Below are 26315 nucleotides of genomic sequence, written 5' to 3' on the forward strand. Positions count from 1 at the left end.
CCTCCAGAGGAAGCCACTGGGTGCCCTGATCCATCACTCTCCTCCAGAGGAAGCCACTGGGTACCCTGACCCATCACTCTCCTCCCTATTCCTTTGAATAGAGTGAATTAGTGAGCCTGGAGCTAGACTGGCTCCTCCTCTCTCCACTGCTGACAGTGCTAGGACCGGACGAAGATATGTAGGCACGCCTGGCCTCCTTTTATAAAACCACTCCTCATGCTTACACAGCAAGTGCTCTTACCCCTGGGGTCATCTCTCCAGAACTGATGAATTTCTGTAATGCTCTTTTGTCCCAAAAATAAAGATGGCTATTTTGTAGTGTGGGACAAATCACATAAAAGTGTTACACAATTTCCCCCTGTACTTCCAAACAATTTGGAGGCTCATAAATCAAATACTGGGGAGCCACTAGGCAGGTACATTTTCTATAAAGGCCCTGTGCTTTTACCTGCCTCTCTCTTTCTACCAGTAGTAACACAGGTTTACATGGCCCACACCTCATCACATGCGGCTCAGTATGAGACTTCCACATGCATCAGCTGCCCCAGATATTTTTTAAAGTACTCTTTTCCCATTTCTTTCTTTCTTTCTTTTTCCTTTTTTTCTCTTTTCTTTCTGAAACAGAGTTTTTTCTGTTTTAACAGTCTTAGCTGTTCTGAAACTTGCTTTGTAGACCAGGCTGGCCTTGAACTCACAGAAATTCACTTGCCTCTGCCTCCCAAGTGCTGGGATTGAAGATGTGTGCCATCTCCACCCGGCTCCCCATTTCTTGATATGGGCTGTGGGAATAGAGAGCTCCTATTCTCACACTGGCCGACAGAGTTTCCTGTTTTGGTCCTTGCCCACCTTCCTAGATGCTCAAGTGAGCATTCTAACTCCTTAAAAAAAAAAAGCCACTTAGACACACACACACACACAGAGAGAGTACACCTGTGTACATGTGTGCCATAGCACATGTGTAGAGGTCAGAGGAAAACTTGCTGGAATAGGTTCCAATGATCAAACTCAAGTTGCCAAGGCTTGGTGGCAAGCATCCTTACAACTGAGCCATCTCATGGACACAATACATTTCAACTGTCTGTCTGTCTCTGTCTCTGTCTCTGTCTCTCTCTCTCTCTCTCTCTCTCTCTCTTATGTACACATTTGTCTGTGTGAAGGTATCAGATCCCCTGGAACTGGAGTTACAGGCAGTTGTGAGCTGTCATGTGGTTGCTGGAAACTGAACCTAGGTCCTCTGGAAGAGCAGCCAGTGCTCTTAATCACCTACCCATCTCTCCATCCCACATTTCAACTCTCTAGGTGACCTCCAAACCCCATGACCCCCTGAGCTGTGGCACACACCTCTCATGGAGCTGCTGGCTGACCAGGGAGGGATGCTGTTCCGCTTCTGATAGAACAGGATGTAGGCTCCCCTGGTGTTGACCTCATCCTCTCGCAGGGGCTCCACCGTGCTATCATCATAGCTGTACCACTGGCCGTCCAGGGAGTTCCGGCAATAGGCTGTAAAGGTTCAAACCCCAAGTTCAATGCTTAGTGCCCCAAGGCATGAAGATGATCCCATGATCAGAACTCAAAAATGGGCATGCTTAGAGCAGGATGACAAAAAGCCCAATTTTAGCTAGAACTGATTTCTGTGAAACCAGGAGAAGACAACAGTTTCACAACTAGTAGGATCTTACTCAGGAGTGTTCACTGGAAAGTGAGTGTTCGCACTGTCATCAGGCACAGTCACCCCAACACAGAGCCTCACATTACAGGCTAGGAAGTAATGTAACCCACCATTCACCCACCTCTAAATGACCATGGACAAGAAAATGAGACTCCTGATTGGGACTCTGGTATACCTTTTCCTTCCTAAGGACTGGAGGCCAACATAGAAAGATGAACGTGATTCTGACTACCTCCAACCAGCTACAGATACCCTGCACCTGACCCTCCAAGCAGTGTGCAGCACCCAAACCACTGGTCCTGAAGCTCACAGGACACACATGACCACATCTATGTCTTACTCTTCTTGTTGCCACCTTTAAAATGTTAATGAAGGGGTGGGGGGGGGGAGAAAGGGAGAAATGAAGAAAGAAAGAAAGAAAGAAAGAAAGAAAGAAAGAAAGAAAGAAAGAGAAAGAAAGAAGGAAAGAAAGAGAAAGGAAGGTTAGGAAGAAGAAAAAGGGAAAAGGAAGGAAAAAGGGGAGGGAGGGAGGGAGGGAGGGAGGGAGGGAGGGAGGGAGGGAGGGAGGGAGGGAGGGAGGGAGGGAGGGAGGGAGGGAGGGAGGGAGGCAACCTTTTAGATTTCACAAACCCAGACCCTGGGCTGGACAGGTTTGCTGACCTCTGCCCTCACCCCCCTCAACACCCAGGAGTTTACCTTTGTTCTTCTTTTCCCTCTTGCCACACCCCATCCAAGAGCCACTCTTACTAATGATACTCTCAGAATACGTCTAGAACACTTTGTCAATGTCAGTGCAAACTCTCGCCAGAGGCTCAGAAACCACCTCTGACTGAAACTCTTCCTCACTGCAGCTCTTTTCTACCAGTCTCCACATCACAGACATTTTGAAAAGCACACTAGGTGATGTTTTTGCTCCCCAGCCTAAGACCTGGAGCTGGTTACTGTGACACAGTAAAATGGTCCCTGAAACTCTTGGGTGATCCAAAGTGTCTTCGTTTATGATGATGATCTGCATGATGGCTATGGCCTCCAATTGGCTTCAGGGTGGGGCCAGTCATGAGGAGGCCAAGGAAGCATCCACAGGTTGGAATATTTGGGCAATAAGAGGAGGAAAGGCCAAAGACCAGAAATAGAACCAAACACAAAAGTGTAGCAACACCAAACTAAGTAGACCTTTTGATTAGTAATGGTCTTGAAGCAATTGGTATACAGGGGTGTCCAGGACATCAAGAAACTTCAGATCACAGACTTAAATGTGAAAATAAAAAACCTCAAAAGCACTGGAAGACAACCTACAAAAAAACACTTCATAGCTCCACAATGAAAAGGGCTTTCTAGCCGGGCGTTGGTGGCTCATGTCTTTAATCCCAGCACTTGGGAGGCAGAGACAGGCAGATCTCTATGAGTTCGAGGCCAGCCTGGTCTGCAGAGAGAGTTCCAGGACAGCCTCCAAAACAATACAGAGAAACCCTGTCTTGAAAAACCAAAAAAAAAAAAAAAAAAAAAAAAGGCTTTCTAGCCACACCTCAAAGTCAAGAAGCCAGAAAAAAAAAAATGATTAGCCATTTGGCAACCTGGGATAACAAAATATAAGCTTTCTGCAAGACAGATGCTACAGAGAGACTAAGAACAGCCATGTGGGAAACAATCTAGGACATGAGCAGAACATTCACAGACAGGTGCACAAAGCTCTTCAATAGGGAAGAGGCTAGAGCTGGAACGGCATCCCCTCATTTGACTGGCAAAATTCCAAAGGTGTCTCTGCAGGCTGTGGTGAGCTCTCCTACTGTTTTTAGCCCAGAGGAAAAAGACTGGGGATCTGACTGCACAGGGTCCTCTCGACTGAAACTGGTGCCCCGCTCACCTGGTGCAGGACAGCTGTGAAGAATGGGTGGGGCGGCAGAGCAGAGCAGCACAAGAGTCACCTGGAACCCACGAGAGCCTTCATATGATCAGCCAAGAGCCATCCTTCAACCCTTCTCTGTCCACCCACAAGGCCCTTGTTTCTCTCTGTGGACACTGTGCCAGCAGTGCGCATGTCATCAGAGAGCACATCCCACACCTCTCATGGGGCTCACAGGGATCAGTCTCCACAACAGGGCACCCACTAGACACTGAATTGCTGCTGCTGCCAGCCGCTCTCCTACAGCTGTGACCTCCAAGAAGGAATAGATCGACGATGACACTGATCAAGAAGTAGTCAGTCATGCTAACTCTGAGAATATTTACAGGGACAACTTTAAGCCACTGAGAGAAGTGTTTCTCTCTGTCTACTGCTTCTAAATTCCCTCCCTGGATGTCTAGAACTTAAAAGTACCCCACAGAGTAAGTGGACACAAAACCTGGTAAGACTCTCTGTGCTGAATCATAAATGAAAGCACACAGCACATCTTGGTTCTGGAACTTACTCTCCCACATTTAATGTGCCTGAAAATACAAGTAGTTACCAACATCTCAGGGCAACCATCATCCAAAGTCAACACCAGCTTCCCAGAGGACTGGGCACTGTCTCTTCCCCCCTTCCCTGTGCGGTGGGTGACAAACCAACCACGGTGAATGGGGAGAACCTTCAAGAAGCACCAATTCTGGGGACATTGTGAGGCTCTGGCTGCAGCCAAGTCACGTGGCTACGGCTGTTGCACACAGAGAGGCATGGCAAGGCTCACCTGTGTAATGCCCACCTTGCAGACTGCCATGGTGGTTGCAGACAGCATACAAGTCGTAGAGGAAGTCCATTGGGTAGGTGGTGGGGAGGCAGATCGGCTGCTTCCAGGAGGACCAGGGGCCAGGCCCTGCCTTGGAGTTGGTACTCCTCCGGGCTACATGGGGAGCCATGTTGAGACCAGACAGTGGGAACTTCACCAGTGTGGAGAGCTTGTTCCTCCTCTCCCCCACCTGACAGAACCGTTTCAGGTGGATGATCAGGATGTCTGGCAGCGTCCACAAACTCAGCTTTACCACACCCTGCTGCAGGACTTGGCAGTGAGGGCACTTCCACGCATCATCCTGGGCCAGCTGGAAAGGAAGCCATCAGGCCTGTAAGGCCATCATAGTGCACAACCAACCCAGCACAAAGCAGTCAGCCCCCCTCCCAACCAGGCAGTGGAATCCAGGGTGGGACCTGCTCCTCCTTGGTATAGGACTGAAAACATTCGTCCAGGGTACAGTTGGGCTGCTGGTGTGCCTGCTGCTGCCGCCACACACTGTCTGCGTCCTGGACCCGCTCCTCCTGGAGGCTCCCAAATAGACTGGATGGAAGGAGAGGGCACAGCATTCAGAGCTTGAAGGATCTAACACAGAAAACCTGGGCAGGGCACTGAAACAGGCAGTTATCCTTTCTGTGGGTTCCTGAAACCTCTGTACCCCTGACTTTACAACTCACTCTTGGAGAATCTCCTGTCTCCCCCACCAGCTCCTCAAAATACCAAGTCCTGGGCTTAACCAACTAAGCACCAAGATACTAAGTACTTGACAGATTGAAACATGTCCTCTTACAGAGTCCGGCTGACAGGCTGAGGAATTGTGAGACAGTCAAGTAGAGTGAAGAGCCTAGATTCAAGTCAGCCAGCCTGGGTTCAAATCCCAGCTCTGTGTGTAAGAGCCATGTGACTTACGTATCAGTAAACCTCTGTGCATCTCAGTTTCAACCTCTGGGCAATGGCAATGATAAATTCATAGCCCTCCCACACAGAGTGTTATGAAGATGAAACCAATAGCTCATAGGAAATACGAGTTCTTCTGAGCAGTGCATGGCCCAGGCTGAGGGTTACATGAGCATTTACCACTCCTAACACCCCACTGACCCCAATCACGATCACCATGCCCATCGTGGTCATTTATGTAGTGGTTCTAAGCTCTCTCAGAGGAATGGGATCCATCATATTAAAGGTGTGAATGCAGGATCTTCCATAGGGGAAACTGTGTCCAGGAAAGGTTTGTGGGCAGAGGCATGCCCTAGCTCAGCTCTGTAGGAGTAAAATTCCATTAACTCACCGCTCCGTGACAGAGCTATCCCACTCCACAGCCAACTTGACATGAGGAGGGCCTCCTGGCCTCCTGAGGTGCAAAGCCCTGAGGAGAGAATGAGGAAACCTGTCAGAAAACAGAGCTTCCTTCCCACAGTTCTCAGGGCTCAGCAATTGGTTTCTGCTCTCCTCCCAGGAGAAATGTTCCAGACAAAAATACCCCAGACTGACTAAAAAAACACACTGCTGGAAAACTTAGCTCTTTGCCTACCCCTTAATGCCCACTACTGATACTTTTGGGAGTTGGGAGTTCTAGGTAGGTGTTGTGTCTTTCTAGCTACTGGGACACAATTTACTGTTCCACCGAAGGCCCAGCTACCTTTTCAGTGTCTACAGGGCAGTCACACAAGGCCAAGATTTGAATATGAAATGTCTCTCTCGCAGCTGGTGACATTATTCTTTAAAAGAGAAGCTTAGCTGGAATAGGTCACTATGGGTGGGTCACTGTGAGTATCTCATCTCTAATTTTTTCCTGTAGCGCTCTCTGTTTCTTGACAAACATGAGGTAAAGAAGCCCCTCAAGTATACAATGCTCAGCCTCACCACAGGCCCCAGAACAGAGCTGGCCATGATGGACTGAAACCATGAGACAGAGTAAAAATGTCCTTCCCTCAAGGTCTTCCTGTCAAGTCAGATGACCACCCAAATGAGCATTTCACACAAAAAGCCAGTATTGATGGCGCCCCAGGAGAACTAACCCCCCCCACAATGCAGAAGGACCCCTACAAACCCACCCATCCCACCCAAAGACTTCCAAACCCGCCAATGTGTCAAAAATCTTAGTGAGTCAAACTACAGCCCCTCCCACCTTCTGCGGTTCCACCCATTTCAGAAAAAGCAGGAGAAATGAAGGAAGAAAGTGGAGGGTATGGAAATTTTACTCTGAATCAAGAAGAGCAGGCACAAGTAGTTGCCAAGTTCACACCCAAAATATTGTTTAGGATTTGTGACAAGACTGTCACCAAAATGTTTCATTAGAAAGTTCCGGGCTCACAGAAGACACAAAGTGAATGAGACTGCACATACTCGATAAAGAGTGTACATGCAAACTACAACTTCCAGTCCTTATTTTCAATTTATTTTTGCCTTACTTTGTCCCACTGCTTTCATGTACTTAATGGCTTCCTCTCAAGTTCCTGTCATGGCCTGGTAACAACTGGCTATAGGCTGGTTCTAGCCTGTAGAGCACACATTGAGGAATATAACTGTCACCTCCAACACCAAATGCCACTTGGGGCCCTTCTTCCCCAGTGTTTCCTTTCCCTGTCAGACCAAACATGGATGACTCTCCTCTCCCTAACTTACCAGCTAAGGAGCGTATAAATAGGGTATTCTGGGGATCCTTCTGGTCTACCTCTACATTCTAGACTCAGCACCTCAATCTGACCAAGTCAGGAAACCAGAGACCCTTACAGTGGACTGTGCTTTATGAGACTATCGACAAAGGTATCAGATTCCTGATGCAGAGAGCAAGATCATCCCATAGATATTGTGTCAGCCCTGAGGAAGTTTAGACGAGGCTGCACTGTGACAAGCTATTGAAGGGATATGTGGAGCATCATGAAGTCAAAGCTATGTGAGAGTCTGTCACAGTGGCTTTAGCCCTGAGCCATAGTCCACAACCTTTTGCAGTTTATGATGATCGGGCTATAGCATTTTCACCCACCTCAAAGGGGACACTCATTTTCACTGGGGTCTGTTGCATGACCTAACCACATGATTACAGTGCATCTGTTAGACCAATCTGGGTGCAGACTCTGGCTTCTCCACTCACCAGCTGTGTAAGTCTGAGCAAGCTGATCTCTGGTAATATCATTGCTACCTCATCTTTGAAATGGCCATTCTTGGACACAGGATTTAAAAAAAAAGAGCAAAATGTGTCTAAGGACCCAACAAAGTAGCTGTACTAGAGAGGAGCTGCAAAGAATGGCTAGTATTAGCAATAATTTTATCGTTCTGTAGTCTTCTTTGGTAAGCCGAGCTCAGTAAGAGCACAAGCCATCCCTTCCCTTACCTGTCAACTGCCCAGTGACAGAGGGGCCGGCTGTCCTGTGGCGATAAGTAGCTGCAGGCCAAGGAGAGCCCCACAACTCGGATGGAGAACAGAGTCCCCAGGTCCTGCCATGACAAAACCAGAGGTTCATCACATAGTCCCTATGCTGAGCAATTGACTCTGTGACGCATAAATGAATCAAAAGTGCAAGCACTTTTTCCCCCTGTAGTATTTTGGATATTCTCTTAATAGCTGGTATTTAAAATGGACAGCTACAAAGGCTTCATTGTTTGGAGATTTGACCTATTAATATAGTGATCAAATGCCATGCTTGCTATACTGAATGCAACCCCTCACACAATGAGCACAGCACACATAAAAACAAGTGTTTAACTGGAGCAGATACTGATACAGTAAATGGAAAGTAAAATCTATTTGTAATTAATTAGTGGTGAGTAGTTCAATCTTCATTATGGACATGATTATCATCACCACGATGAGACAGTTGTATAACAACAAGTTCATACACACATGCTATGATACTCTAGCATTTCTGAAATTGAAGCAAGCCTTACAGAGATATGCTTACATTATAGATGCCTCAAAAAAGTCAGTAGAACAAATAACCCAATTCAAAAGTGACCAGAGGACCTGCTTCTCCAAATGTACGCATATAACAAAAGCACCACAGAAGACAGTTACTGTAATTTGTGACAGTTAATGTGAACCAATGAACCAAGACCACAGTGACATGTTATTTCATCCCACCATAACAACTATATTTCTAACTATATTCTAATTTTAAAAGGGGAAAGAAGTAGGTGTCGGGGAGGATCTGGGAGAAATCGGAACCCACATTCATGACTGGTGAGAATATAAAACAGTGCAATCAACTACGAGTTTCTCATAAGGTTGTACCCACAGCTACTATCTCAGTCATTAACCACACTCCTAAAACCACTATAATCAGGGGGCTCCAAGAGATGTTTGCACACTCATGGTCACAACATTGTTCCCTATAGTCAAAAGATGGGAACAGCTCACATATTGGTAACAGATAAATGGAAAATGAAATGCAGATAGGCACAACTCAATTTCACCCAGGCTTAAAAATGAAGGAGTGGAGCCAGGTGTTGGTGGCACATGCCTTTAATCCCAGCACTCGGGAGGCAGAGGCAGGCAGATCTCTGTGAGTTCGAGGCCAGCCTGGTCTACAAAGAGAGTTCCAGGACAGCCTCTAAAATAATACAGAGAAACCCTTCTCAAAAAAACAAAACAAAACAAAACAAAATGAAGGAGTAGAATGGAGATGTAGTTTAGTGGAGAACACATTCTAAACAGGCTCTGGGTCTGATGAGTGTACACGCATACACATACACATACAGGCGAGGGTGCGTACACACAGACAGACACACACACAAATCATAATAGAACAAGAAGCAAAAACAATCTACCACCTATTTGTTAGCAACTCATCACCTTATCTTCAACCTAAATGACCTCCTAGCTTGAGAGTGCTTCATCGTGTACAAGGCCCTGGGGTCTATCTAGGGCACATTGGGTGGTGGAGGGAAATCTAGCATATGCCACAGGTATAAAAGGATAGTGGGGAGCTAATAGGGTATTGTATTCTGCTATTAAATGGGTACAGAGTTTTTGTAGGAGGGTTCTTTTTAAAAACTAAGAACACATAGTTACATAGCATGGCAAATGCAATTAATATATACTTATGAATGGTTAAGTTGTATATTTTGCCCCCCCAAAATCAACACAGTCTTCATTCAAATAAAGGAAATATAGTTTTTAAAGCTGTCACTCAATAACCCAGCTACAATCAGAGAAAAACTAAAATTTCCTTCTAAATTAAAGCTGATGGCAGACATCTTTACCTAAAATCATGGGTAAGGTTGGATTCTTTCTGGCAAGAGAAGAGGATGAGAGCTATAGAGGTCCAGGCAAGAGTAATGGCCAGCACTTCAGAAGACCAAAAAGCCCAAAACACATTGGGATAATTATGAGGGGCTCCTGTGGTTGTGGCAGCAGCCATGGGCAAGGGCAGGCAGGCAGGGCAGGAGATAAGCTAGAACCATGCATGCAATAGAGGGTCACTGTGCTTGAATGTCATTCAGTTGTCCGGCCGGCCGACCCCCCCCCATGTTGGTTTTCACCAAATACTTGGTCTATATGGCAACAAATTAGGAGGTGGGGTCTTGAGAGAGGCCCTTAGGTTACTGGGGCATCCTCAAATTAATTCTCTCCAGCAAATAGTTCATTTCTGTAAGGAACACTTTCCTGTCCTCTATTCTAGACTAAGCAAATTCATTTTAGAGCCTTCAATGTATGTATGCTTAATCTCTTTAGCTCTGTTTTGAGAACTCTGAATACATTCTCTTTAAATTATTGCTATGTGGAACCCATCTTTAATACAGTATTAAAAGCATTAAAGCTGGGCTGCAGAGATGGTTCAGTGATTAAGAGCACTTGCTGCCCTTGCAGGATTCAGATTTAGTTCCCAGCACCCACATGAGACAGCTCACAACAACCTGGAACTCCAATTCAGGGAATAAGACTCCCTCTTCTGGCCTCCCCAGGCAGTGCACACATATGGTATAATACAGATAAAGAGGCACACACATATACATAAGTAAACAAGTAATAAAATTTTAAAGGGAGTATGGGTTAAGTAGGAGGAAGGGCTATCCTGAGAGCCTCGTAAGCATTCTGAGCACATGATTCCTAAAGTAAATCATGCCCAACTGCACATTTACCAAAAAGGAAAAGAATCCAGGGCCAGGAGTGGCTACCATCACTGGTTACTTTATTAGTTCCTAACATTGAAAGACTGTAAGGACACAAAGGCAAAAGTATATACACGTGACAGGTAAGGAACAAGGACAGCTGGGGAAGAAGGAGGCAGCTGAAATAAATGCTCACATGAAAGTGGTTTTGTCCCCTTTCAATAGTACCTAGCACACAGTCTGAGGGATAGCTACCACTATTACTAGAGAGCCTGACCTACTTGTGGAGAAGCTAGCTTCTAATTCAGGCTCTGCGGCACATCGAACAAAATCCTTTAGACATGAAGGTTTGGACAAACACAGTGGAGGTCTTAACAAGTTGCTTTTTGGTATAAACCCTAAATCAAATATATAGGGCTGTCTTTGATAGGAAGAAATAGCCATTGTGAGAGATTATCTATAAAATACTTTGGCATAACCCCATTGAAGGGCTCTTATTAAACAGTTTCTGGAACAAGATCCTCAAGGCTACTGATCAACCTTGAAAGTTCCAACACCTTCCCTGCCAGAGCAGTTCATGACACAAACAATATGGGTGCTGAAAGTCAATGGGTTTTTAGCTTCTAAAAATTCTTGGAACAAGACAAGAAAGTATTTTTCCTTGAGTTTTTAAACTCAGTTAATTTTCACTTATGGACATCATCACCATCAACCATTAATTTTCCTTAGAAATTACATCTCAAGGGCTGGCAAGATGGCTCAATGGGCAAAGGCACTTGCTGCCAAGCCTGACAACCTGAGGTCCATACCTTTCAGACTCACACGGTAGAAGAAAACCAACTCCCAAAAGGTGTCCTCTGACATCCTCATGTGCACCATGGCACGAACATGCACACAAATGCGCACATTAAGTAAATAAATACATGTAATTGAAATCTTTCAAAATAAAAACAAACAAAAAAGGAATTCTTTCGCAAGCCAGGTGTGGTAACTCGTGCCTGTAATTTGAGGCCACAAATTCAAGGTCAGCCTAGACTACAGAGCAAGACCTTGTCTCAAGAGAGAAAGTTGGGGGAGGAGAGGAGAAAGGAAATTTTATCAAGTACCTTCAAATTTTGATCTATATGTATAAGCTACAACTTACTATGTGCCAACCCCTAGCAAAAACTATGAAAGACATAAAAACACAAAGTTGAGAATAACACAAATGCTACTCTTTGTTTCAGTGGTCCTTGTGAAAGGTGTCTCCTAATGTGAGAGGTGAAAACATTACAGTCATCAAATGGTAACTTTTTTTTTGCACATAAATCACACACACACACACATGCATGCACACACGCGCACACACGTGCACGCACACACACATACTCTTGAGCTCATGCACACAGACCTGTGCAGGGGCCTCACTCCTCATGAGGCACCGAACCTTGCTGAGAATACACTGTTGTAGCTGGGCCCAGGAGATGGTTCTGTCTTCCCGTATCAGGAATGGTGGCCCAAACCTGAAAATCCAAGGAAATAAATTTATTTCTATAGAGGAAAATTCAACAAGAGTCATGTATGTTTATTCGTTCTGGTTTCTCTCCAATGGATTAGTGAACAGTTAAGAGCCAAGCCCTACATGGAGTTGCCAGTTGCTTATGTTACACATATAAGTTGTTTGTAAGCTGTTCCAAGGGATAGGCTCCCACAGCAGAGAGCAGTGGAAGGGGGTAAGGGAACCAGAGCAAAACATCCATATAATACACTGTCAGATCTCAGGAATATTCTCATTTCTGAGCAGTTTCCCATATCCCAACCCACTAAATGCCCAGCAGTGGGCTTGGCAGTGAGTACAGGATGTACCAATGGGCCCTTGCTCTGCCACAGGTATCCTGGCTGTTGGAAAATATGACTGGGTAATGTGAAACTGTTGAATCAACATTGTTAAAACTGAACACCAATGAGGGGACCTGTCTGAATAGGGAAGGGCACTGTGCAGCCACTGAATGGATGGATCAGCTCCTCAACCTATCCTGTGTTGTTAATGCAGTTTGAGTTGCTTCCAGTCTGTTATTGTTTAAACAATGCTGCTTATGAAAGGAATTACACATAATCTTAAGCACAGACTCTCAGCTACATGTGACCAATTGTTCTCCTAGGATGAAGGTTCCATAAATAGAAAGGCAAAGTCAATGCTACTTACTTCCAAAATGCCCTACAGAAAAGCCACATCAGTTTACTAGGGAAGTAAGTGCCTCTACTCAAGTCTCTGGATAAAGAGATGCGTTTTTTGTTTTGTTTTATCATCTTGTCCCATAAGTTGCTTTATTCTTGTTCAGAACAAGTAGACCAGATTTCTTTAGCAATCTGAAGGGCTAGGAATAGAATCTTGCCACTGAAATAAGAATTCCCTCACTGCCAACACCACTGAATCTTTTATCCTATGCATATACCGTGAACTCATTTCACTTATGAGACACACTACCTCATTTGAGTGAGAGCTAGGTTTTCTATGATGTATGTGAGGCCTTCACCTCTCTCACAAGGCATATGTATTTTCCCTCATTGTTTAAGTTTACAGTTGGTTTCAGATTAAAATGTTAAATCTGTTTGAAACATAAGCCTCCTCCTTCGTGGTTCCTTATTTTATGTGTTTCAAGAAAGAGCCTCTTCTACTCAAAGACATAAATATTATAAGTTGGTTTTCTGTTTGGTTTGCTTTGCTGAGAAAGGAACTCAGTCAGGGGAGTGTCAGCATGCCCACCTACACTGCTTTCCAAGTAATTTATGGCAATTTTTCTGTGGTTATCTTTTTAATTAATTTGGAATTCATATGTACAAGTTTATGGCAAGAGGAAAAAATGATTTAAAATAAAAGAAGTGATTTGTGCAGCCTTAATTACTAGATAATGCATATATCCCTAGGACTATGAAATACATGTCATTTTATCAAATAGTAAATGTCTGAATATAATTTGGCCTATTTGGTTCTGTTATTTTCATATTCTTTTACCCATATTATAATATTTTAACAATTAAAACTTTATTGAACTGTATATCACACTATACATCTATGATTTTAGGATCTAGGAGACTGAGGCAGAAGGATCATGAGTTTGAGGCCAGCCTGAGCTACATACACAGGGAGTTCCAGACCTGCCTGGGCTGCAGAGTAAGACCCTAATCTCAAAATGCCAAAAGTACCAGTAGCATCATTGTGGGTATTGCCATCTCCTTGCCCTCCTCCCCCAGTATTTCCTGGTTATTCGTACCACCTTAGGATCCCAGATAAATTTTAGAGCTGTTTTACCAATCTAAATATATCTTGTCAGAATTGCACTTTGTTTTTGTTTTGTATCACTTATGTAGTGCTGGAGGTTGATTCCAGGGCCTTGCACATGTTAAGCACATGCTATATCACTGAGCCACACCAGAATTCATTCATTCTCTGTCTCTCGAATTTATTATCTTATTTTGTGTGCATGAGTATTTCGCCTGGATGTATGTATGTGCACCAATATGCATTGCCTAGAGCCTACTTAGGCCAGAAGACTCAGATCCCCTTCAAGTGGAGTTATGAATGGTTGTGAGCCACCATGGGATGTTGGGAACCAAACCGGATCCTCTTCAAGAGAAGTAAGCGCTCTTAACCAGTGAGCCACCTCTCCAGCCCCCAGAATTCTTTAAACATTTTATTTGCATTTTCATTGGAAGATGATAAATATGTACATGTCAGAGCACAATTCAGTGTTTCAATACATGCATACATTGTAGAATGGTCAAATCAGGGTAACACCCATCACCCCAAACAGTTACGATTTCCTTTAAAACACTTTATCTGGTTATATTAGAAAGTTTTCTGTTTTTTAATATTTATAATATAACCAATCATTTTCCTGAACCCTTTAATTAGTTTAAATCACTTTCCAGCTCATGTCTTCTAGAAAGACTACCAAACTACAAACAAAGGGTTTTTTTATTTCCTTTACTCAACCACCCTTTTTCTCCCTCAGTGATGTGTCTACTACGTAGCCCATGCTGACCTGCAACTTACTACATAGCCCAGGCTGCACTCACAATCCTCCTGTCTCAGCCTCCTGACCAACAGACTACAGGTGGTCACAGCCATCCATGCCTACTTGCCTCTTGTAGCCAGTTTTCCACAGTGGGCGGCTGCTGCTAGTCCACATGACACAATATAAAGTAGCAGTGGTGCGGGCAATCACAATTGCTCCTGCAATTAACAGGAAACCTCTGATGTTTAATTAAGGATGGTGCCAGCCATCTGCTCAAGGCAATTACAGTGAATCGTCTTGCTCAGGAGCACTGTACTCTCATCTTCCACTTTATTAACGCTGGGAATAGATACTTATTTTATCAAGTTAAAATTATTCAAGATAGAATCCAAGGACAGAGCCATATGTGGTAGTCTACCCCTGTAATCCCAGCACTGGAGTGATAGAGACATGAAGATCCGGAGTTCTAAGCCAGTCTTGGTTATATAGAGTCTTTAAGGCCAGCCTGGGCTATATGAGATGAAGAAAGAGAGGGAGGGAGAGAGGGAGAGAGAAAGAGAAGGAGGGAGGGGGGAGTGCAAAATACAGAACCACGAATCCCTCTTGTCACATGAACACAGGAAGGAGATTCACATACCTGCTTGCCCGCTGCCCTGACCCCACCAGGTTACAGAAGAGGATGAGCACCCTCTCGCTATGGAGAGGCTTAGAGAACCGCTGGCTGTCATGGACTGCCAAGCGTGGTGACACCGACAGACCAGAAGGATGAGCTGGAGGAGAGAATGACACCAGAGCATCGATTCAGACACCAGGGGACTCTGAAGGGAGATGGTGAGACTCTCAGCACTGGGTCAGATACCTGGCATACACAATTCATATACATATAATATGATTTTGTAGTTGTAGTCAGCCAATGATTTTAAAAAGATGGGCCAGGGCTTAATTAGCATTTTGCAAAGGCAACCCCAAATTTACTTGGGTTGCTTTTATGTGTTCACCCAACAGAACCTTAGAACATCCACTACCAGGGACAAAAGAGAGGGCCTGGGCTAGCCTCTTGTTCCAAACAGTTCTGAAATACTGATTGTTTTTGTCAAGGAAAGTATTTGTTACCCATGATTGAATTTGAAGTTAGGATTTATTCCCTGGGCTGTAGCACAGTCAAGGTCAATCAGTGTTTTGTTCCAGATTACACAGCCCAGAATTCTCCTGTTGACTCAGAGAACATCAAAACATCTGCTTCCCACAGTTCACTGCCTAGGCTACCTAAGGACATGGGCTCAGAGTACAGAATTCATCTGAGGTGTGGCAGTTGCCATTCACGTTACCAACCCTACAAATACTATGTTTTTACTACCATTTTTACCTATGATAAATGTTCATTTGTAAATTAGGTGCAGTAAGAGAATAATAATAAAATAGAATAATAACAAGTTACTCACATAAAGGTTATCAATTGTGAGGCTAGGGCATAGCTCAGAGGTAGAGCAACTACTTGGCTAGTATGCATGAATCCCTGGGTCTGATTTCCCAGTGCCTCAAAACAAGCACACACATTAGCAATGGATATTTCCAAATTTTTTCTTTTAATGTTTTTAGAGCATGGGGGTGTGTAGATAACAGAAACTTCAAAAGAGGAATCTGCAGGTAAGTGGGGGCTGCTGCATGCTGCAACAGGGTCTTTAAACATGGTCTTCTAAACAGGCTAATTGTGCTAAAATGTACACTAATGTACAGCTAAAAAAAATGACTACATTCACCAGTTAGAGCATTAGGAAGTAGGAACTGTTAACAGCAGAATCAGCAGCGTGTGTGTGTGTGTGTGTGTGTGTGTGTGTGTGTGTGTGTGTGTGTCTGTCTGTCTGTCTGTCTGTCTGTCTGTCTGTCTTAATCTCTTTGCCTATCAACTAATAGAAATCTGACTCCAGATAATGACTGTGAATGGTAACAGCCTGAAACAAAGAGGATACCAGCACCTCCTGCTAAGCAATGATTCTCAGTGTATTTAGCATCTTCAGGAAGCATGATTGACATGCAGATTCTCAAGTTCTCCTTCAGGTCTTTAAATCAGAAACTCTGGGTAAGGGGCCCAGAAGTCTGCTTTAAGTGGCCCTCCTGGTAATTCTAATTTTAATATCCATCATCTACACATCAAATTACAGAGGAAATAAGCCTAACCATTCGAAGTCTTTTTTTTTTTTTTTTTTTGGTTTTTACGAGACAGGGTTTCTCTGTATTGTTTTGACCATTCGAAGTCTTAAAGCTAAAGGTTTGCAGCCTCAGCACCCCGAGAAGACCCTCTCAAACCCATAACTCATGCAAAATGAATTATTCAAGGCACTGCTGTACCTGGCAGTGTCCCTGGACCAGGTAGGGGAGGGACTTGGAAAGCATACACATTATCACCCTCTGCAATGGTATTCAGGTCCTCTTCATCAAAGAATGACCGCTGGAATCCATTGGGATACAGTTCAACCAAGATCACCTGAAATGAGAAGGATCGTTTTCTCAAAAAGAACCCAACAGATAAGAACTCAAAAACAGGGCCAGCAGATAGTTCAGTGGGAAAAGGTACTTGTTGCCAAGCCTGGTAGACTGTTTGATCCTTGGAAGCCACATGATGGAAAGAGAGACCTGACTCCTGCAAGTAACCACACAAAAAATTTTTAAAACATCTAAAGTTCTATACCTAGCTAATCTACCACAGCACAAGCAGAATAAAAACATGTTGGATAAGTAAAAAGTGTTTTCCATCAACAGTGTTCAATTAAGAAGGGCTCAAAACGGTGTTACTAACTTTTCTCACATAATGTCATGCCTAAAACACACATTCATGAGGAAGGAGATGGTCTTACACTACAGGAAAGAGAGTTGACTGCCCCAGAAACCAACTCAGCACCTCAATATATACATCGCACAGAGCCCATTTGAGACATACTGGCTGGGAAGTTCTCTTATAAAAGATATATTTCTAGCTTAAAAAAAAAAGCTGAATTTGAGTTGTAAAAAAGAAATGAATCAAAGAAAATAGTACACATTAAGTTTAAATCTTCACTGTCCATTCAAACCATAAGACCAAATTAACTAAAGTAGGGGAGGGGGAAAATATTATATTATAGAACTGTTATAGAACAATAACAACTACTAGCTTATTATCTATAATAATTTATTTTTGAGGGCGTCAGTCAAGACAAGTCCTGAGTACCTATCCCTGGCTGGCCTGGCCTGGAATCTACAGCAATCCTCCTGCCTCAGCCTCTCAAATACTGGATTATAGGCATGACTCACCAATACCTGACTACTATCTGCAATTCTAAGTCAAAAGGTGTTAAGGTAATCGAAGCACACCAAAATCTTTGTGTTGTTTTGAGGAGTTTTAACATTAGGCTTTGCTCGCTATTCATTCTGGCTTTTGGTAAATAAAAAATAAATTAATATATGTATCCCAAATCACAAGACATGTAATAAATACAGCCAAATACCTCCAGTCCCATAGACAAACATGCCAATCAAAGAAATCAAAACATCCAGATGGATGTATAAGCTCCAATCAGATTGTCCATCCTGTACTGACACCATGTGAGTCCCATCCCTTTCACAAATGCATCTGATGCCTCACATTCCTGACAGTCCTGTGGCTGCTCAACCTCTGCCTCTACCAGATTGTCCCTTTGGATCTTTTCATTAGTATCAGTCCTTCCAAATATGCTCTCCCTCTTTTACTGACACACACACACACACACACACACTTCCCTAGAACACTTAAGAGTTCACTTGTTTTTACATTTATTTATTTTACATTATTTATTTTACAAGGGTGGGGCTTGGTGTGTGCAAATTTTGGCATGTGTTTAGAAGTCAGAAAGAAACTTTCTAGAGTCAGGCCTCTCCTTCTTCCAGGTAGGCTCTAGGGACCAAACTCAGGTCATCAGGCTTGGTGGTAAGCACCATGATCCTCTAGTCATCTCATTAGCCCCACTTTACAGTTTACAAGGAAACTATGCATTACTTTTCCCCTGTGAGAGTTTCACAACAATACTACACAGGTAGAGACGGGGGTAAGAACTACTCAGGTAGGGGTAGGAGGGAGCCAGTGGAGTAATGGAAACCTTGGTAACCAGGGTGGATACACAAATATACAGACAGTCACAACCTTAGGGTATGTATACTGTGTTGTTTGTATTATTACTTAACAAAAAGGTTATACATGTTTTGTTTGTTTTTAAAAGGTTCTACCATGAGCCGGGCATTGGTGGCACACCCCTTTAATCCCAGCACTCCGGAGGCAGAGGCAGGTGGATCTCTGTGAGTTTGAGGCCAGCCTGGTCTACAAATCGAGTTCCAGGACAGGCTCCAAAACAACACAGAGAAACCCTGTCTCAAAAACCAAAAAAATATAAATAAATAAATAAATAATAAAAGGTTCTACCAGGTTATCTGGGAAGCATAAATTTTCTATTTTATAGTTAAAGAAACAGAAAGCTGATCAACCACTTGCAGGTCCCATGTCAGAGAGCTGGAGAGCAGCCGAGTCACAGCTAGAACCTTACTCAGAACCCCTCTGTGACATTAGTCTAAACTGTCAACTTGCCTGGATTTAAGATCACCATGGAAACATACCTGAAAGTGTTTCTAGAAAGATTTAAATGAAGACAAAATCCCACGATGAGTATGAGCAGTGCCATTCTGTGGCCTAGGGCCAGACTGAATGTAAAGAGGGCAAGCTGAGTGCCAACACTACTGATCTCTCTCTCTCTCTCTCTCTCTCTCTCTCTCTCTCTCTCTCTCTCTCTCTCTCTCTCTCTCTCTCTCTCTCTGTCTGTCTCTCTCTGTCTCTCTCTCTCTCTTTGCTTCCTGACTGCAGACAGAAGTTCGAGCAGCTGCCTCACACTGCTGTCACCACACCTTCCCCGCCATGACAGGTTGTACCCCTCAAACTGTGAGCTGAAATAAATTCCTCCTTTTGGAAGTTGCCTTTTGCCACATATTTGGTCACAGAAGGTAGGAAACTCATGCACTCTCTCATCTTGTCACACTGTTTGTCATTGGTTCATTTTTATCCCACCATGTCACAGGGGTCCTCCAGGCACAGTAAAGCTAGTTCATCACCAGGACTCCTTATAAAGCAGAACATGGCAGCTCACACATGTAACCCAGCAGCCCACACATGTAACCCAGCAGCCCACACATGTAACCCAGCGGCTCACACATGTAACCCAGCAGCTCACACATGTAACCCAGCGGCTCACACATGTAACCCAGCAGCTCACACATGTAACCCAGCAGCTCACACATGTAATCCAGCAGCTCACACATGTAACCCAGCGGCTCACACATGTAACCCAGCGGCTCACACATGTAACCCAGCGGCTCACACATGTAACCCAGCAGCTCACACATGTAACCCAGCGGCTCACACATGTAACCCAGCGGCTCACACATGTAACCCAGTAGCCCACACATGTAACCCAGCGGCTCACACATGTAACCCAGCGGCTCACACATGTAACCCAGCGGCTCACACATGTAACCCAGCGGCTCACACATGTAACCCAGCAGCTCACACATGTAACCCAGCGGCTCACACATGTAACCCAGCAGCTCACACATGTAACCCAGCACTTGAGAGACTGAGGGAAGAGAATTGCCATTGAGTGTGAGGCTAACCTGGGCTTCATCGTGAGTTCCATGACCAGTCTAAGCTACAGAGAGAAACCCTCTCTCAAAAATAAATAAATACAGCAAAGATAGGCTTAGTGGCACATGCCTTGTCATCCCAGCACTTATGAGGCAGAGACAGGAGGACCATGAAGTCAAAGCCAGCTCAGGCTACATACACAGAGAGGTGGTCTCAAACAAACAAGACAAAACTGCCTTGTTTCTTGTTTCTGTGTCTACCTTCTCCATCTCCTCTCATGTCACAAACGATCAGTGTCTGCATCGCTCTGAGCCTCCTTCCGTACCAGGCTGATATTCTCAGAAGTGGAAGGGCATAAAACCACATGCATTCAGATCCCAACTTACCACTTCCTTGTTTATATGGCCTTAACCCCTCTGAACCTTTTCCCTCAGTTCCACGATGAAGACCTTTGTAGCGCCTTCTGTACAAAAGTGGATAGCATTGGCTCACGGAGTTGGCTAAGCACAGTGCTGTAAGCCTATAATCTCAACACTGGGAAGGCTGGGGGGGGGTGACTACAAACTTAAGGCCATTTTGAACTATGTATAAGAGTATCAGGCTAGCCAGAACCATGTAGGGAAATTATCTTGGGGAGGGAGAGAGGGCACATCCGTAGGACAACGTCTTGCACTTAGTATGACTGGTTAGCTGCTGTTGGATCACAATCACCATCACCTTCTGAAAGGCAAAGTGTTCCCTTGTGGTCACCCTGAGTAATAATGCAGGGAGAAGTCAAGGCTGGGTTACCACAAACACCCGGGGGACAACGAATCAAACAGAAGCCAGTGAGTCATGCTGGAGTCATCTGGGAATCACACATTAGTCTGGTCAGCTGGCCCAGTCAGCATTCTGTCTCTCAGTGGCCAGGCCCAGCAGCTCCAGCATACCTCCTCTGCGGGGACTCCTCCTTCCTCAGCAACCATCTTCCTCAAGGCCGCCACAGTGCTGAGGATGGGCACAGCCAGGCCAATCCGCAGGAACCGCTGGCTCTTAGAGGGGAAGACCAAAGTGACACTCAAGAATCTGAAAAACAGAAAGGGAGCCAAAATCCTTAAAGGACTGACAGAAATGGTCACCAACATCGGGGACCTTAAACATAATTTGCTAGTTGGGTCCCTGTGCTTCAAGTGCCCTTCCAGTAGGGGGCAGAAGAGAGTCAAATCTCCCAAACTGCTTTTCCAAAGGATTGAACATAAGAGATTCAAGTAGAAATCAAACCACACAGATCTCTGGTCCTACAACTGTTAACAGTTAAACAGAAAGCATTAAAAAACAAGAAGGCACGGGGAGGTGGTGGCTCACGCCTTTAATCCCAGCACTCAGGAGGCAGAGGCAGGCAGATCTCTGTGAGTTCGAAGCCAGCCTGGTCTACAAGAGCTAGTTCCAGGACAGGCTCCAAAGCCACAGAGAAACCCTGTCTCGAAAATACAAAACAAGAAGGCTTGGGAGGCAGAAGCAGGAGGATCTCTGTGAGTTCAAGGTCAGACTGGTCTATAAAATTAGTTCTAGGACAACCAAAGCTACACAAAGAAACTCTCACAAAAGAAAGAAAGAAAGAAAGAAAGAAAGAAAGAAAGAAAGAAAGAAAGAAAGAAAGAAAGAAAGGAAGGAAGGAAGGAAGGAAGGAAGGAAGGAAGGAAGGAAGGAAGGAAGGAAGGAAGGAAGGAAAGAAGGAAGGAGAAAAGCAAACAAACAAACAAACAAAACCCTGTATTCTGGCCGGGCGGTGGTGGCGCACGCCTTTAATCCCAGCACTCGGGAGACAGAGGCAGGTGGATCTCTGTGAGTTCGAGGCCAGGCTGGACCGATAGCCTCCAAAACAATACAGAGAAACCCTGTCTCGTAAAAACAAAAACAAAAAAAACCCTGTATTCTGTAAAGCTAAACAGCCAAAATGCTTCTTTTAGAAGAAATCAGCCCTATTGGTGATTTTCTCCTCAGTGAAAATGTCCCTCTGCCTTCACTTCCCCTCACAGCTCCCAGAGGCCACTCCTGGAGGAGACTGCTGCGCTGTAGTAATTAGCCAAGTCACAAGCTGGGGTGAGAACCTGGGAAGTCTGTCTCTGGGTCACTGTTAACCACTGTGCTACCAAGGGTCCTCAGTCACGGCCTACATTTTCCCGGTGCTGCCATGGCGGTATAACCCATGTTACTGTCTAAGACGACTGTTCTGCTACAGCGCTGGCGGCACAGACAGCACAGCAGTTCCAAGCAGAGGGAAGTGGGTCCTGGAGAAGAGGTCCCGTGTTCTGCTAACCCTAAACACGCAGATGTCCTCAGGACTGGAAAGGAGAGATGGCACCGAAGATGACAGCAGCTCGCTGAAGAGGCGCCCTCCATGCCTCTCCATGCAGCACAGGCCCCCACAGTCAGATTCACCAACTCTCCACCACACTGGCCTGGCTATCTGTGTTGGTGGCAAAATGGGCTTCCGGGAAAGGGGCTGTACTGCCAGTTCCTTGCTTCTGGACACTACAACCCACTGCTCACTCACCCCAACACCCCTCTTCTCACCCATACCAAACAACCTTTTTTCTCTTTCTTTGCTCCTTCATGAAATCATTTCCCTATAGTCAAGTGTGGTGGTTCACACCTATAGACCCAGCACTTGGGAGGCTAAGGCAGAGGGATGGCCAGCTTGAGCTACAGAATGAGACTGCCTTAAAAAAAATGAAAGAAATAAAAGTTCCCCATACCTTTATAAAGAAGGGACCAGATTTTGAGATTTGGCAGGGAAGAGCATGTAGCAACAGATGCCCTTGTCTGATTGAAGCAGGGTCTGTGCCAGCTCCTGAGTGGGCCAGGAGACAGCCTGGACACACATAGGAATCCTCTTCATGTTCCTTCCTCAGCTAAAGAATGGACACTCCTTTCTCTTTAATTACCCATTCAATACTGAGTGCCACCTGATTGCAGGACTGGTCTCTAGAGAAACGCTAAGTGAAAAGTGTCAGGTGCAGGTCTCCAAGAAAGGAAGGAAGGGTCAAGTACAGCGGGCATGCCACGATACTCAGAACACTCACGTACCTCGTCTGGCGCAAGGGGATGGGAAGGGACACACACAGGAAAGGATCGAAGGTGTTGCTTTGTTTCAGGCAGTGAGGACAAGTCAAGGAAGATCTGCGAGGGCAAAGAACAGAGATGAGCTGTCATCGTACTTCAATAGCTTGATAGTCCCTGGAAAATCTAGATACTATGTTACTACAGCATTTCCTTCCCAGCAATTGCACGCAGAAGAACTGAAAACAGGTGTTCAACTCATAACTTATATGTGACTGTTCCTTGCAGCCTTGTTCACAGGAGTCACAGGGGAAACAACCAGGCTCCCTAGCAATAGATAAGAGTGCATCCACACAGTGAAATACAGCTCAGCCATAAAGAAGACACAGAGCCCTGACACCTTGAAAATACATGTCAAATACCAAGACAGACACAGACACACAATGTTATCTATTTTATCATTCCATTTATCTGGAATATTTAAAGTAAGAAAGCCAAAGAGGAAAATCAAATATCTAAAATAGGAAAGGCATAATACAAAGTGATGGTTTCTAGAAGCTAGGAGAAAGGGAAGTGGAATGTGACGACTTACTAGGTACCAGATTTTCTCTTTGGGTAATAAAAGTGTTCAGGAGCCAGGAAGTGATGATGGCTACCCAGTGCCATGAGCAAACATGGCACTGGGGTGTACATTTTACATGTATAGTTGAGCTGGGTGTGGGTCTGAGGCAAGAAGGGTACCTGAGGCCAGGATGGGCAACAGAGGGAACTTTGCATCAAACAACAAAATGGAATGGATATTTGTTGAAGTAAGATGGTTCATTTTATGCTTCAGGACTTTCCCCTTTAGAAGGGAAGAGAGGAGGGGAGTTTAGTTTCATGTCTCAGCATACTAAGGATGGAAAAATAACCTTCACAGTAACTTTCAAGCCAAAGGGGTCTCAGGGCCTCTTTATCCCTGGTTCTTAACTTCCCTGAGCCCCCAAACACACAGACAGCATATTTTAAAATTACATTTAATTATTTCCTAAGGGGGTGGAGGTGAACATGGACATGCCATGGTATGCGTGTCAGGTTAGACGACAGTCTTTGGGAGTTGGTCCTCTCCTTCCCCCATGTGGGTTCTGGCGTCAACTTAGGTCATCAGGCTTGGCAGCAAGTGCCTTTACCCTCTGAGCCATCTCACTAGCCCACTAGCTTTGTAAAGGTCCAGACTCCCAGGCTTTTCTGCCATGGATTCTATTTCATTGAAGGGAGGGGGTAACTCTGGCATCTTAAGCTGAAAAGCTTCTTAGAAACCAGATGTGGTGTTTCACAGTCATAATCCCTGTACTCCAGAAACTGAGGTAGAAGTATGGAAAAAGTTCGAGGCCAGGCTAGGCTATATAGCAAGACAGTATCTCAAAGAAAAAAATAACAATAATAATAGCAATAACAATAATAGTTATAGGCAAAGCAAGAAGATAAACTCAAGGATTCACCTGAGGCATCTGCTCATTGTTAGATTCTGGGGATAAAAGTTATCTAAATGGATGGAAGTTACCAGAATGTTAGCAATGACTTAGAAAATCCCTAATGGTCTTTTGTTTCCTTGCTTGCTGGTGGTGCTACTGGAGCACACGACCTCAGGGCCGCTAGGCATGCTGTCCATACCACACCATACCCCAGTGTCCAGTCTGCTTAACACTGACCCCAGCTCACATTGCTGGTAAACTCACCTGGGGGAATCAAGGCAGTTTTTTGATAAAACCAGTGTGTCTGTTGCCCAGCACCTGCTGGCCACTGGACATGGCATTGTGGGGTTCCCTCTGCTACCCAGTTTCCCTTTAGATCCTCCCACCTCTTTAGATCACTGTGTGCCGGGGTGCACGACAGGATATATGCTTGTGTTTGGAAAGTGTCCTAATCCCTGCTTCACTCTTCGCATCTTTCAGCCTCCACAGAACAAAACCAAGTGCGTGTTTTCTTTCATAGGGCTGCATCATGCCAAACTGGTTCAAGAATATGACCTTGATTTCTTTTCTTTATTAATGTGTGTCTGTGTATGTGAGCATGTGCAGGTGCCTGCAGAGGCCAGAAGGGGCTGTTGGATCCTTTGGAACAGAATTATGGGAGTTGGTGAGCGGCCTGATGTGGGTGCTGGGATGCAAGCTCATCCTCTGAAAAAAGAGTAAGTGCTCTTAACTGCTGAGCCACATCTCCTGTCCCAGTATGACCTTTATATTAGCCCCGAACTTATTTCAGATAGCAAGAGATGTGTGATTTGGGAAAAAATAAAAAACTTCTAAGTAACTGACTAATTATTTGTATGTGTGTATGTATGTATGTATCTGATGGTGGTGATAATTGAACCCATAGAGCTGTATTATATCAAACTTCATACAGTTATATTGTATCCAACTGGTTCAAGAATATGACTTTGCACAAGCCAAGCATGTACTTTACCACTGAGCTATAGACTCATTCTAATTTCATATAGAGTATTTGATAGCATATAAAATATAAGATGCATTATCAAATCAAAAGTAAATAATACACATTGACTGAAAAAAAAACTATCTCACAGAAGTTGAGAATAGAATGGCAGTTAACAGAGATCAGGGAGAAGGGACAGCAGATGGGGAAATGCTGACCAATGGGCATTAACTCACAGGTAGCAAGAAGTCCTGCATTCAACCATATAGGTGAAATAATCAGAGATAGCTAAGTATTATATGCTAACAAGCTACAAAGAGGATTTTATAAGATTTTTATTATAAATTAATGAAGAATATTTAAAGATTATGTATATATTAAAATGACATTATATATTATAGGCACATGTCAAATAATCAAATAATCATACCATTCACATATCCAATTTTTATTTTGTTCCAGCCTTTGAAAAACGGAACTTAAATACTGATGTTTGAAATACACAGGTATGGGAATCTCACATAAGAGGTTTTCTGTAACCGATAGCTTTCCTTAAGTGCCGACCTCTGTGTTCATTCCCAGCTTGAAGCTTGTAGCCATCTTTGTTGAGTATGTTCCCACCCATTTGATCCTATCGCCTAGCAAAGCCTATGCAAAGACATGTATGGCCAACCAGTCTGAGGCTATGGTCTCCTCTTTGGAGTCTCATTGCTGTGGGTATTTTTATTAAACACCACAACTCTTTAAAATATCCACGCTTTCATATAGAAATACCCACAGTGCATATTTCCTGAAGT

At 44.4% G+C, this 26315-nt stretch overlaps 1 protein-coding gene across 2 annotated transcripts in view; it reads right to left on the reverse strand.

Annotated features, from left to right (window-relative positions):
* Usp43 (ubiquitin specific peptidase 43) overlaps positions 1-26315 on the reverse strand; it is a 60593-nt gene that overhangs the window by 15168 nt on the left and 19110 nt on the right. Inside the window, exons 4-13 of one of the 2 annotated variants that reach the window (XM_040748910.1) lie at positions 23131-23223; positions 20991-21126; positions 16773-16908; positions 15061-15193; positions 11816-11927; positions 7709-7812; positions 5663-5740; positions 4791-4917; positions 4351-4684; positions 1342-1500 (exon numbers count right to left, since the gene is read on the reverse strand). In XM_040748910.1, the coding sequence (XP_040604844.1) occupies positions 1342-1500; positions 4351-4684; positions 4791-4917; positions 5663-5740; positions 7709-7812; positions 11816-11927; positions 15061-15193; positions 16773-16908; positions 20991-21126; positions 23131-23223 (1412 nt within the window). Of the gene's footprint in view, positions 1-1341; positions 1501-4335; positions 4685-4790; positions 4918-5662; positions 5741-7708; positions 7813-11815; positions 11928-15060; positions 15194-16772; positions 16909-20990; positions 21127-23130; positions 23224-26315 lie in introns of both variants that reach the window. The other variant, XM_040748909.1, reaches the window with a different exon arrangement.

Source organism: Mesocricetus auratus, unplaced genomic scaffold (assembly GCF_017639785.1).
Source record: "Mesocricetus auratus isolate SY011 unplaced genomic scaffold, BCM_Maur_2.0 Super-Scaffold_100007, whole genome shotgun sequence".
NCBI lineage: Eukaryota > Metazoa > Chordata > Mammalia > Rodentia > Cricetidae > Mesocricetus > Mesocricetus auratus.